Raw genomic sequence first — 13,471 nt, 5'->3', positions numbered from 1 at the left:
TAGGGAGCCTGAATATTTGAAAGGGATAGCAATTGTGAGCTGGCCATTGATCTTGAGAGTGATGAAAGGTTCTGGACACCATGGAGGGTTTTTGGCTTTTTTTTTAAATGTGAAGTTATGCAAAATGTATTTCCATATTAGAATATTACCAGAAAAAAGACATCAAAAAAACAAGAAAAATAAAGTTTAAAAAAAAGGACACAGAGTTCATCAGATCTTTGGAATTGTCTTGGATCACTGCTTTGATTAGTCTTTTATAGTTGATCAGTGCTACAATATTGCCATTATTGTGTACAATGTTTTCCTGGATCTGCCTGCTCACTTCACTTTCAATCTGTTTTAGTCTTTCCAGGCTTTTCTGTCATTTCTTATGGCATGATAGTATTCCATCACAATCATATATGACAATTTGTTTAGCCATTCCACATCTGATGTGCATTCCTTCAGTTCTGATTTTATGGCAGAACCAAAAATATATTTTGAACCTACAGGTCATTTTCCTTTTCCTTTAATCTCTTTTGTGATATAGATCTAATAATGGAATTGCTGGGTCAAAAGAAATGCTGTTTTGTAGCTCTTTGAATAGTTTCAAAGTCTTATCCAGAATGACTGAATTAGTTCACAGATTCAAATGAGTCCCTCTTTTTCCATACCCCCTCTAGGATGTCATTTTCCTTCTGTCACATTAGCTAGTCAATTTGTTAGGTGTGAAGTACTACCCCTGTTGTCTTAACTTGCATTTTAAGCAATACTATTTTTTCATGACTATTGATAGCTTTGATTTCTTCTGCTGCCTGCTCATACAAATTGGAGGAATTTTTAATGATGATGACAAAGAGGTCTGAAAGCAGTAATGGGGAACTAGGTGTACAAGATCCTATTTCTGGCCCTGGGTATCAGGGATTGTTAGAAAGGCAACAGGTAACCTTTAAAAACGCTGATGAGGTATGGTGTATTCAGGAGAATCACAGGTTTATTCACCATAGGGGAAGATGGCTCTTGCCTCAATCCTAATCTTGACCATCTTCCAGGACAAATTCCCAGGCTGAGTTTCTAGTACAAGCTAGTGAGGGAATGCAGCCTTCCAGATAACCACCCACAAGGTAATGAAAGCACTACTGAGCTCAGGAGAAGGGGGGCAGTACAAGTCTATGTAGTTCTCCCCATTCCCCATTTCCCTAGCCCTGGCAGTTAGGTCCCAACTCTGAAGTCCAGGATCTTTGGAATGGTTTATGCAGAAAGAATTAAGTGATGAGAATAGGGAAGTTACACTCCACAGGGTCAAGCAGTTTTCAGAGAGTTGAATGTTAAAATGGGTCTACAGATTCCAGAACTCCATGATCCTGTTATACTGTGGTATACTTTGGTAACTGCCCCAAGAATGGGCAAAAAAAAAATTATGCTTGAGAATAATTCCATTTAGGAGTCCGGGGTACCTAAAATGAGGTACAGATTGGCTTTTTTAGTCCACACCACAGCTGCAACTAAATTCAATGATAGTTCTCAGCCTGGGATTGGATTGCAAAAGAAAGGCTTCTCTAGAGGGCAGTGCAGTGCTGCCCCAATTCCTCACCCCTTGGCTTTGGTCGACACCCTTTCTGTCCTGGAGCATACTGTGATATCAACTATGAGTAAGGGAGAGCAAAAAGTGCATGAAGTCATGTGAGAACTGGCACTTCCCATAGAGGACAATTCACCTATACTCAATCCAAGCTATTTGGAGGCCCCAGGCAGGTGGGGCAGCTTTCTCAGGTATCACACACACAGGTAGACAGGAAGGTCAAGCTACTTCATCTTTACTATATCATAGTTTTGGCAAACAAATCAAGGTGCAACAGGTTTTATTTCACATTAATATATTAACTGGATTTTTGTTCAAATAAATAGGGAGTTCTCTTTTAAATAATGATCTTCTCATACTCTGGCCAGTCCAAGAGGAAACCAAAGGAAATTAGTGTATCCAGGGGAGTATCACCAATCAGGCACGAAGCTCAAAGGGAAGAGATGAGGACTGAATTGGGACTGACAATGGACACCTTTTTTACTCAGGACTATAGCAGGTCCTAAAATACAGGAATCACTTGGCCCCAGGTACACCTGATTTCTGTCTGGTGGGGAGCCCTAAGGTGGGCAAGATGAGATGTGCAATCTTCAGTTCCAGGCCTAGGTAGCCTTCTGGGCACAAGAGGAAACCTGAAGACTCTCTAGAAGCATTAGTCAGGAATACAAGGGAGCAAAGGCAAGCAGTCATTTGTAAGTTTTCTCCCCAGCTGAACATTCTTCCCTTTATTCTCTCTCCACCAGTTCTAGGCATTGCAGGCTCACGATCAAAAACCACAACAAAGTGGTGGGAATATGAAAGAAAAGATAGGAGTATGAATAGGTGAGACACCCTAAAAGGGGTGGGAATGGAAAAGATGGGACTCCTGAGGGCATGCCACCACCCAATCTCATGATCACTCTGGAAACCAAACTAGACTTCACAGCTAAAGAAATTAAGAGTGGTGAAAGACAATAGATAAGGGCTGGAAGGAGACCCTTGAGGGGGATGGGCTCAAGCCACTTTCCCAGGTCTGAGAGATAAAGATACCTCTGCTGATTTGAGCTGGGAAAAGCCACAAATACAGTCCAAAATGAATAAGAGTGCTGGGCAGGAGCTGAGGAGCTGGTCTTCTTTATGAGAAGCTGTGTTAATGCAATAGGAGTAAAATGGAAATGGCAAGTCGAGTGGAAAGTTCCACTGAAGGTGGTGAAGGAGATGTCAATGTCTCTAGGCAAACTGGAACTCTCCCAGGCTACCCCCTTCTGTTTGTGCCTGTTACTGCTAACTATACACAGGCCTAGAGGAAAGGCCAGGTCTGAAAAAGCCTCCCCACCAACTCCAAACTCAGCTCTGGGGGGATAAAGGAACAGGTGAGTGATGAAGAGACTGCAGGTGCATCTACTGGGTCTTCTTGTCTTCTGGAGGGTAGTATGGAGGTGGTGGGGGCTGGTCCTAAAGAGAAAAGAAAAAAAAATAGAACTCCAAAAGAATAGAAGAAACTTCCAAAGGATTTCCTTCCCCTAAACCTCCCACAGTGACTCAGCTAGGATGTCACCCTCTAACCCACCCTTGGCACACTCACCCTGGGCATGTAGACATTATGGGGATTGACAGGATTGTAGTAGGCGCTGGCAGCAGCTTCAGCAGCTTTTGCTTCAGCTAAAAGGAAATACACACACACATTCCAAACATGACTGGGTTATCTTCCTCTCCCTTCTCTGAGGGAAGGAGCTCTTCAGAGTAGGATTAATACTTCCTTTAGCTTCACTAATCTTAACCTGGAAGCAACTGCTGGTATCCCTCCCACTCAACCCATTCCAATTGACTCAGGGAAGATGAAGCTGAAAACACTGAGAATTATTGAAGGGTCCAGGTGTTCATTGGTTCTTTAGAGATTGTACTAAATCACAGAGGGAGAATAAGGAATGTCTACTTTTACTTTGTCAGGTTCCTTTCCACTTTCTAGGGTTCTCTAGAAATACCTAGAAGGTTAAACCATCCTACCACAGGACAATACCCCAGCACTGCTAATATGTCTGAACTGCTTCCGGATCATGACAGTTCCCTCACCTGCAGGAGTAGATGGTACTTCAGGGCCACCAACGGGTGGCTCCATGGGTCCAGGATATGGAGGTGGTGGGGGCTGCATGTACCCTATGGCCCCATCCATCATGGGAGGTCCTGGATAAAACTCTGCTTGGCAAAACAACACCCAAGAGCCAAATAAACACCCTGGACAGATGGCTCTCTATAGTAAACATGAGACCACTGAGTCACAGATACAGTTTAACTACCATATCAGCACACCCAATATACTTGAAGTTCCTCTGTTAAACAAAAATCAAATTCCTCCCCTCCCTTTAACCCAGGGACCAGTAGAAGCAAAACAAACTCACCAGGTGGAGGTGGTGCATAGGGATAGCTTGGAGGGTTTGGATACATTCCATTAGCAGCTGGCATAGGAAAAGCATAGGCTCCATTGGGCATGTAAGAGTACCCATAAGCTCCATTGGGGACTTCACCTCTGGAGGCTGCAATCCCCGAATAAAAGGACAGAAGCCTTACTCAATCAGAGAACAATGAAGAGTAGCAGCTAACTTGGGGCTCAGATGAAGGGAGTAAATGTCAGCCTAAGAATTTACAATTCTCCATCAATTCCTTTCTTTCTTTTGCCTCTCTTAGAATGTGATTCTGTTTCCCTTGTTTGAGATTCCAAGACCCTACCCAGGACACTCAGGCACAAATCCACACAGTCCTAAAAAACAATCTACCTTTGCTACACAGCATTTAGTCATTATACCTTGGGCAGCCACCTGTAGCATTCGCTGTCCAAACTCAATGGCGCCCCCTGCTGCAAAAGCCAATTTGTAGACAGCTGATCCTTCCCAGCCTCCTGGGAAAAAGAAGAGGGAAAAACAATGAACAAATAACTGTGTGGAAAGAAAGTTAGGCTTCATCTGAAAAGATGGTTATTTGTCCTCTCTGGGACCCTATCCAACTGTCCTGGAAGCCTGCAGGGAAAGGTTTGGCTCAGTGGTGCAATCTGATGATCAGCACTTGTCTTTCTCTTACTGCCAAGACTGCGCCTAGACTTTGGTTTACACTGGGTCCTGGCTTAGCTGCATGTTTGCCTGCTTCCCACAGGCATCTGTCATCAGAACCGAGAGCTTTTCCTGAACTAACAGAACCCCTTGTGCTAAATCCTTACTGGAGAACTCCACTGCAAAGGGGGAATGCATTGTCAGAGGAATGGGGCAACAACAAAGGTCACAGTTATTTTGGTCTCAAAGCCAAGGGAAAGGGTTTCTCACCTTAGGTCTAAGCTACACAAAGCCAACCAAAATAGTTACTCCATGAAGCCAAGAATTTTCAGGTGCAGGGAAAGCTGTCAATTAGTAATATTTTTCTACAGGCCAAAGAGACCTAAGTTGTGCAGAAGGCCCTCCCCCAGCCCAGCTGGCCAAAAGAGAACCTGAGTGAAGGCCACAGTGCTGAGGACTTACCACAGACTCATGAATGGTAAGAGCTGCTCAGCTAAGGAAGAGTCAATGAAAGCAGTTACTTAGAGCCAGCAGAGGGACACCCTTAAAGCTCTTTCCTCCAGAAGACTTCTCTGTACCTAAAAAGGGATTCTCTTCTACACCCAGGTTAGAACCCCTTCTTCCAAATATATATATAAGTATAAGATACTCTCCCAGGACAGATGAAGAAATGTTTTCATTTACATGAAAAGACCCAAGCTGTCACTTAAAATACTAACATTTAACAACTCCTAGAAAACAAACATCCTTTTCTAACCTAAAGACCTCTAACTGATCAGCTAACTTCTCATGTTTTGATTTGGGAATTAAGTATAGAACTAGGAAAAAAAAAAACTAGGGTAAGGAGGATAGGAAGGTAGAAGGAAGGACTTGTCAGGCAAGACAAATGTCTCCAAGGCAACAGACAATTGCACCTTACAGTTCTTTTCTGACAGCCTCGTTCAAGCTGCTGTCTCACATACCTCCTGCTTCAGCCTTTACTGTTCCCCTGATGTAATTTGCACCAAACACAGGCTGCTTGATCTCATAGTCCTTCATTAGGTAAAATGGCATCATGAATGACTGCATGGCGTCCTTTCCCTTGGACAGGAAAATAACCTATAGGAATAAACAATGAATGGCTTAAGTAGAGAAAACCTAGAAAAATAGAATTTCCTAATTTTTCCAAATATATTTTTCTGTCGTTCAATAAATGTACTCCACAATTTCAAAGGGGTCGCCATTAAAACAAACACTCTGGGAGAGAGAAGGGGTGTGTATGTGTAAATTCTTATCTGAAGAGACTATATTCACAAGAATTTCTTTAATACCTACTATGAGGAAGACACTATACTAAGCAACAAGGACCCAAAACTAGAAATACAACTGGTCCTGTTTTCAAGGACCTTATATTCTGTGGAAGAATACCCAGGTATACATAAAACGATATAAACAACATATATACAAAAAAGAAATTATGTGAATATGTGCAAGGCAATGTTCTTCATGTAGGATTGGGCACTTAAGTTGAACTTTGAAGAAATTGAGTGAGTCTAGCAGTGGGACTGAGAAAAGCGGGCATGCCAAGTCTGGTGGACAGCCTCTGAAAAGGCCTAGAGACAGAAGACAGAAGCTCATGAGATGAGAGACAAAGTGTAATATGTGAAAAAGCGAAGACAGACAATTCAGCCCAAACCAAGTATGTAAAGGAAAATAACATGTAACTGTGACAAAGAGGGAAGTTTGTATTAGATTTTAAAAGCAATAGAGCTATTCCTGTACAGGAGAGTGACATGGTCATACCTGTGCTTTAGGAATATCACTTTGGTAGCGCTTTTGGACAATGAATTAAAGTGAGAAATTTTAGGCAAGAAGGTCAATTATATATGAAACAAAACAACATATGCTAAGAAGAGGTCCATGGAAAACATCCTTACTAGACTAGATACAAGCAACGTGAATCAGATACCTTTGAAAAGAATAAACTAATATACATTTCTAGGTTATGATGATGTCATGGCACCTAAGTGTGTGGGGAATGGCATAGAGTGAGTATGGAGAAAGGTTTCTTGGAAAGATTGAATTTACCTTGTATATTATAGATTAATGGAAAGGAGAACATGGGCTGCTTAGGGATCAAGGTGACTTACTAACCTGAAAGTGAGACAAATCACCCCAATTTCTCAATTTGCTGCCATACTATTCTAGGGCAACCAAGCAAATCATCTCTACTCATTTTGTTTGTTTGTCCCGAGTTTTAGAAATATTTCTAAAATCCCTGTCTTGATTTGGCTATCTGTATGGATGAAATTCAAGACTGACTTTGACCTACATAGCTATAGAACCAGTTTATATGAAATCTTTTTCTTTTACTCTGCTAAGTCATGACAATTAAGAACACGATATCCCTTACAAGAGACAATAAAAATATACCTGTTAAGCAACTATAAAGGGAAATTTTTTCCAGGGAAAACCTTTTCTCTAGAGTTAAAAAAGTCCCAGTGTAATATTCTGAGAAGTAAGCAAGCCCATTTTTGCTAGCTGGTATTTTTCACTCTACAAGGTACTGTCAGCCTATTTTCCTGGCTGAGACATTTGTTGCTGTGTTGCCATATTCATCATTTTGTACAGTTTGCAGAGAAGCTTCTGGCTAGCAGTTGCTTCTGTTGAAATTAAAATGAAAAATAGTCAAGTCTAAGGTCTATGTCAATTCAGCAGCTCACCACCTGTATACAAATGGAAGGTAGCAGTATTGGAGTTTGTTATTCAGCAGCTGTCAGGTCAGCTATCTAATGAGATACTGTAGACTCCCAGAGTCCTAGGAGGAGCTTATGACAAAGAAACACCATAGGAGATGGGAAAATAAGTCATTAATGTTTCAGGGGCCATCCAACTCACTGGCCTGTGTCAGTGTTGCTAGAAACCTGAGTCACTCCCCTAAAATGTCAGTCCTCAAAATAATAGATAAGGACTCCCAAGACTTACTCTGTACGGAGTCAAATAGAGGCTGCCTTTCTTGGTTCCTTTGAAAGCATCTGTCATGTGATCCATGTCACTGAAGGAGAGCTCCACATGATCATAGGTCATCAGAATGCTACAATGGGAAGGGAGAAAAAAAATAATGATAAGGGAGACTGAAGATGTGGCTTGAAGTCTGGATTAAAAAATTGTATAATTCCCACAGTCCCATCTCCTCCCTTTGCAACCACTCCACTCCACCCCCAACCCTCAACAAGCAGTGGCCTGCAGAATCCCAAACACACTGCAACCAGCTTCATCTGGAGTTAAGTGCCCATTGAGAAAGGGAAATTCTATTTTGCAAAGTTAAACCTGATTATCACCAGACAATTCTTTCCCCCTCATCTTCAAAGACAGTTGGATAGCAATTTATTGTGTTTAACATTCATATTAAAAAATAAGGATTGGACTAGACAATTCATGAAGTCCTTTCCAACTATGTAATTCCATGGTGTACCTAGCTGCAGGTATGACCACTTATAGAAAATATAAAACAGATTAAATTATGAAATGATGATTAAGAGATTCACTATAGTGTTCGTTTCAATAATTAAGAACAAAGGAGGTCCAAATTTTAATTTAAATTTCTACACCAATTTCCTGGAATGAAGCTAAGGAATTCATGTAAAGCAAGACACATCCTTAGAATTGTGGGAGGAAACCCAAAGATAGTCCATGTCCCTGAAACTCCCACTCAAAAAGAATGAAAAATAGTCACAAGAGATGATACTGAATAACAGCAACAGCGTTTCCTTACCAAAAGCCTGTTTGAGCACGAAAAGATCACAAACGAATGAATATCATAGGATTTCTCTAAAGATAAATAACATTTGCAGTGGCTGAGTCTATCTTCTTCCTACTCCAATTAATCACTGAATATGCATTTATTAAGCATTCTGTCCCAGCATTGTGCTAGATGATGGATATATAGAGGCAAAAATGGAAAAAAAAAGTCCCTGCAAGGTCTGCATATATACACGTCCATTTACAAAGTCATTATAAGAATTTGAACACTAAGAAATGGGGGAAGGACAATCAAGAAAGGCTTCTTGCAGAAGATTGGAATTTCTGCTGAATTTTGAGGGTAACGAGGGATTCTAAAAGAAATTCCAGTCCAGACATAGGGGACAGACTGTGCAAGAGTAGGCAGACAGATGGGAATATCTCATCTTTGATGAGAAACATCAAGACGACCCATGCCAAAACTTTTCCGCTTAAAAGAGGATGGGAGGACCAGGATATGAAACAAATACAGGTGAAGAAAATAGGTTAATTACTAGCAACAGGAGAACCTGTTAGGTGCTGTGTAGGGAAGAAGGTAAAGAGCTCATACTTTTGATTTGTTTCCTAAGTAACTCTTTCCACTTAACTTTTGAATTTGGGAGGACCCAGAGGCTAGTAAAAGGCAGACAGACAGCGTGTTATACTTTAGGGGGACATCCTTTCCTGTGTTCACAGCAGGCAAAAGGGAGAAGGAAAAACACACACGGAACCTTAAGTTGTCTTTTTTTGGGGGGGGGCCACCGCAATATCGTTTATTGCATGGCCACCCCAACTTCCTCAAAACAGGAGGGAATACTCTATGAGTTTAATGAGTATCCATCCATACAGAAAATGCTGTGAGGAAAATCTTGACTACCTCTCCCAGCCTAAAAAGTTGTGGGTCTTCAGAGCAGAAAAGGTTTGGGGTATTTATGATTACTTTAACTAATTAAATTCCCTTTTCTTCATAATCTGCACCAAACGACCCCCAAGATCGCTCTCGCTCACACGTCATTCTCCCTTGGGTTTGGGAAGCTGTGCCGGCGAGGCCTGCAGGTGGGGCACGAAAGGGTGGCACCAGCCCGGCGGGGCAGCTGCCAGCATCCTCTCGGCCCCCCCAGCCTGAGGCTGCCCTTGGGCGCGGGGCCGGTGCTGGGGGGCGGCGGGGGGATTCCCTGCCTCCCCCTCCCCTGGCCGTTGCTCTCCGCGCCCCTCCCCGGCGTTCGCCCCCCTCCTCCTCCTCCGCCGACTTGTCCCCCCCGCCCCCCACCTACAATCTCCCTCCCCTCCCCCTCCCCGGTCTCGGCGAATCCCGCACAAATCCCTCCGCGGCACCACCGCTCACTTCTCCGTGTTGTTGACAATCACTCCGCTCTCGGAGTGGTTCCTGTTGAGCGCCATGGCCGGGTCGCGAAGACGCCCCGCTGCCCAGCCTCTGAGGATAGTGCGCCTGCGCCTCGTGCCCAGCCCTGCGTGTCGTCGTTCGGAATAATGTCCAGCCAATCACAGAGTGTGTGCGACAGGGGCGTGGGGGGAGCTACCACCTGACCCACGAATCATGTGAGTCCGATCGCCTCTCGTCTCTCTTCCCCTCCCCCCCTCTTCCGCCTTCTGTCGCTTTCCTCCACCCACAGACTGGCTCCGCTCGCGGAGTGTTCATCACAACAAGTTCCAAGACTACAATTCCCGGCATACAATGCTCTGACCTCGCTCTTCCTTTAATGAGGAGATGAACTTCCGGAGCAACAGAATGTTCAAGGGTCTTCGGATCTTGAGAAACTTGGAATGTTGAGTTCCAGCTCTGAGAAGAAAAGAGGGGAAGGAGAAAAGTGTGGTGGTTCCTTGTTTCTTTTAAGGGCGGGAGTTCTTTTTTTAAATAATTACCTCTTTTTTTAAAGAAAAAAGGAAACCTCCCTCTCCAAAAAATAAAAATAAAACATGTAAAATCAATAATTCGGAAAGGTCAGAAAGTAAGCAAAATACACTACACTCAGGGACTTTGCATCACTGTCAAGGAATAGGATGTGGGGATGTGGGATGAGTTCTCGACTTTTTTGGCACCGATAAAGCCCATGGACTCCTCAGGAGAATGATTTCAAATGCACAAAATAAAATACATAGAATTGCAAAGGAAATCAATTAGGTTGAAATGAAGTTATCAAAATATTTTTTAAAATAAAGTTTGCTGACCCCCAAGAATCTTTGCACTAGCATAAAATACTAACTCATCAAGCTTTGTGGTTAAAGCATATGAGAATCATCCAGTGATTTTATCGCTTCAAGCAGATTAAAATTCTCTTCTGGGCCTAACAGTGTAATAAATAGACTGGGGGTACTGGAATATGAAGGATCTGGGTTCATATCCTGCCTCTCTGGTCCTCAGTTTCCTCATCTGCAAAATGAGGGGAATGAACTCAATGACCTCTAAGATAGCTTTCTAGCTTTTGGATCTATGATCCTTTATTCTGGTACACTCCCTCCTTACCTGTCTCTCTAGATCCCTTCAAAGTTAACTTTATATCACTTTCTATTAAGGGACCTTTCCTGAATATGTGGAGGTGCTAGGACCCTGCCCCAAATTACTTTAAATATTAACTTTATTTGATAGTATTTCCTATGCCAGGAAGTAAGCTTCTAGAGTGCAAAGAATATTGTCTTCCTCTATTAGAACATCAGCTTTCTCAAAAGTGGATTTTTTTGAGAATATGAGTGACATCATTTTGTTATATTTACTATTTTTTTCCCTGTGTGATGTTAAAGGCACTTTTAAATACCTCCTTCAGTAACCTCCCTTCTTCCAATTACTTTACATTTATTTACAAGAGAAAACTCATAGAACTTTGAATAGTTCAGGAACTCAGCTGCTTCTCTTTATTCTGACTAATGAAACCTACAGTAGGAACTTAACAAATGTTAATTAGCTGTCTGAAGATGCTATTTTCTTCCTACTGGTGTAAATGGTTATTCTAAAAAGGCCTTTGAAAAAATTCAAGCATCCTTTTCTTTTGCTAAAAAAGTATACCATTTCCCGTCTATGGGACCTACCAGATCTTATCCAGAACTTTCCATAGCTCTGGCAGATGGATGTATGCATATATATATATATATATATATATGTATATATGGTGTTCATATATAATGTGCATAAATGTGATGTGTGTGTATAATGTAAATATACATGCATATGAATTTATGTATGTCTGTATATATACCACCTATGAAATTGTGATAGGCAGAAGAACTGTGTTACACTGTTGCATGGATAAATAAACCAGTGTAATAAACCAGTCCTGGCTTGTTCCTGAATTGGCTAGGAAAGAAGCTGAAAATTCTTATACCAGGTCCTTGAAAGCAGGAAGTCTTGTTTAGTTGAAATTGTGTCTTCAGCACTTGGCACAGGGCCTAACCCAGAGAAAATGCTTAAGAAATGCTTTTTCATTCAATCTCTGGATAGCAGAAAGACAGAATCAGGTGGCTAGAATTACAATCAGAAGAAACTTGTTAACCTTTCAGACTAATGGGGAACAAATCCCTTGCTACCAAAAGAAATTCTAAAATATCCTTGAGAAATCAGATAAAATGTAGTGGAACTAGAGCATCATCACAGACTGAATGGTTGTCCAAAACCACATAGATATAACTTTGATCCATAAACATCAAAGAATAGTGATTTAAACAAATGTCACATTTTCTGGATCAGTTTTAGCTTAGTTAAGTCCAGCAGTGATTCAAACTTGGAAGTGGACTTAAAATGCAATAAAAATAGATTTAATGGCAATAAAAGTATACAATTTGCTAAAATTAGATATTGTTATCCTCTGTATTTACATTTCCCAGGACAACAATGCTGGATGAAAGCAATGAGAATTCCACCAGACCTCAGGCATACTTAACTAGTCATGGGCTAGACTTCTTAGGCCTCTAGTCATCCAGACCAACCCAATCCTGAGGATAGTCTTTTTTGCCTCTTTAAAGAGAAATCATACCAACCAAAATTCTATTCCTACCACATCATACCTCCTAATCACAAAGTCCTGAAAATCCTCACGTGGTCTCTCTAGCACTTTAAATGACTATAAGGTCATTAGTAAAAAAATCTGACTTTAGGGAATATGAACAAAGTCCTTAGAAAGTCTAGGAAATACTGCAGAAGCAGCTTCACATAAATAGAAGAGTTTTATCTTTACAATTATTATTTAGTTCCTTTTTCTTAAGTTCATCTATTTTTTTTACATTCATCCATATGCATATATATATATTTTTAAGTTACAAAATTTCCTTCTACCCTCCCTTCCCACACCCTCCCCTCAGTGGCAAACAGTCAGTTTAATATTGTACATTTTTTATAAACATATTTACAGGTTAGTTATTTTTGCTATAAGTAATTAGGATTAAAGGAAAGAGATACATAAGAGATAATTTTTTATGAAGTGTTCCTCAGATTCTGAAGAGTTCTTTTTTGTTTTTGTTTCTGTTTTGTTTTTTCCCTCTGGATGGGGATAACATTGCCCAAAGCTGCTTCCAACAAGGTTGATCATCTCACAATGTTGTTAATAGTTGTTTTAATTTGCATTTCTCTAATCAATAATGATTTGGAGCATTTTTTCACATAATTATATATAGCTTTAATTCATCTGAAAACTGCCTATTCATATTCTTTGACCATTTATCAACTGGGGAATGACTTATAACCTTATAAATTTGATGCATTTCTCTATATATTTTAGAAATGAAACCTTTATCAGAACTCCTAGTTGTAAAGACTGTTTCCCAGCTTTCTGTTTGCCTTCTAATTTTGGCAGAATTGATTTTATTAGTGTAAAACCTTTTTAATTTAATATAGTCAAAATCATTCATTTTGCAGCTTATAATGTACTCTAATTCTTGTTTGGTCATAAATGTGTCCCTTTTCCATAGATCTGATAGAGTATTTCTTGTTCTATTAATTTATCTATGGTGTCACCCTTTGTATCTAAACCTTGTACCCATTTTGACCTTATTTTGGTATAGGGTGTGAGATGTGGGTCTATGTCTAGTTTTTTCCATAATATTTTCCAGTTTTCCCAACAATTTTTGTCGAATAGTGAGTTCTTATTCCAGAAACTGATGTCTTTGGGTTTGTCAAACA

General features: G+C 40.9%; 1 protein-coding gene across 2 annotated transcripts; it reads right to left on the bottom strand.

The window, feature by feature from the left end:
* Positions 1–1,780: 1,780 nt before the first annotated feature.
* On the bottom strand, positions 1,781–9,815 carry WBP2 (WW domain binding protein 2). 2 transcript variants are annotated; one of them, XM_074224554.1, is made up of 8 exons: positions 9,689–9,815; positions 7,549–7,657; positions 5,547–5,682; positions 4,344–4,436; positions 3,940–4,074; positions 3,614–3,739; positions 3,126–3,202; positions 1,781–2,995 (listed from the first exon to the last, which is right to left on the bottom strand). In XM_074224554.1, exons 1-8 carry the CDS (start codon positions 9,742–9,744, stop codon positions 2,942–2,944), a joined length of 786 nt encoding a protein of 261 aa, XP_074080655.1. In that variant the 5' UTR covers positions 9,745–9,815; the 3' UTR covers positions 1,781–2,941. The 2 variants fall into 2 exon arrangements, with proteins under 2 accessions (XP_074080655.1, XP_074080656.1); XM_074224555.1 differs by having other exon boundaries at positions 3,614–3,736; positions 9,689–9,813.
* Positions 9,816–13,471: the final 3,656 nt, after the last annotated feature.

The sequence above is a fragment of the Macrotis lagotis genome, chromosome 2, assembly GCF_037893015.1.
Source record: "Macrotis lagotis isolate mMagLag1 chromosome 2, bilby.v1.9.chrom.fasta, whole genome shotgun sequence".
NCBI classification, from domain to species: domain Eukaryota; kingdom Metazoa; phylum Chordata; class Mammalia; order Peramelemorphia; family Peramelidae; genus Macrotis; species Macrotis lagotis.
This window is presented reverse-complemented; position numbering and strand designations above follow the sequence as displayed.

Excerpts from the sequence above, each read along its gene's own strand:
- WBP2 (XM_074224554.1), bottom strand. The coding sequence starts at position 9,744 with ATGGCGCTCAACAGGAACCACTCCGAGAGCGGAGTGATTGTCAACAAC. Across the intron at positions 5,683-7,548 it reads TCTATTTGACTCCGTACAGA|GTTATTTTCCTGTCCAAGGG; the intron begins GTAAGTCTTGGG and ends TTATTCCTATAG. Across the intron at positions 4,075-4,343 it reads GCTACAGGTGGCTGCCCAAG|CCTCCAGAGGTGAAGTCCCC; the intron begins GTATAATGACTA and ends CGGGGATTGCAG.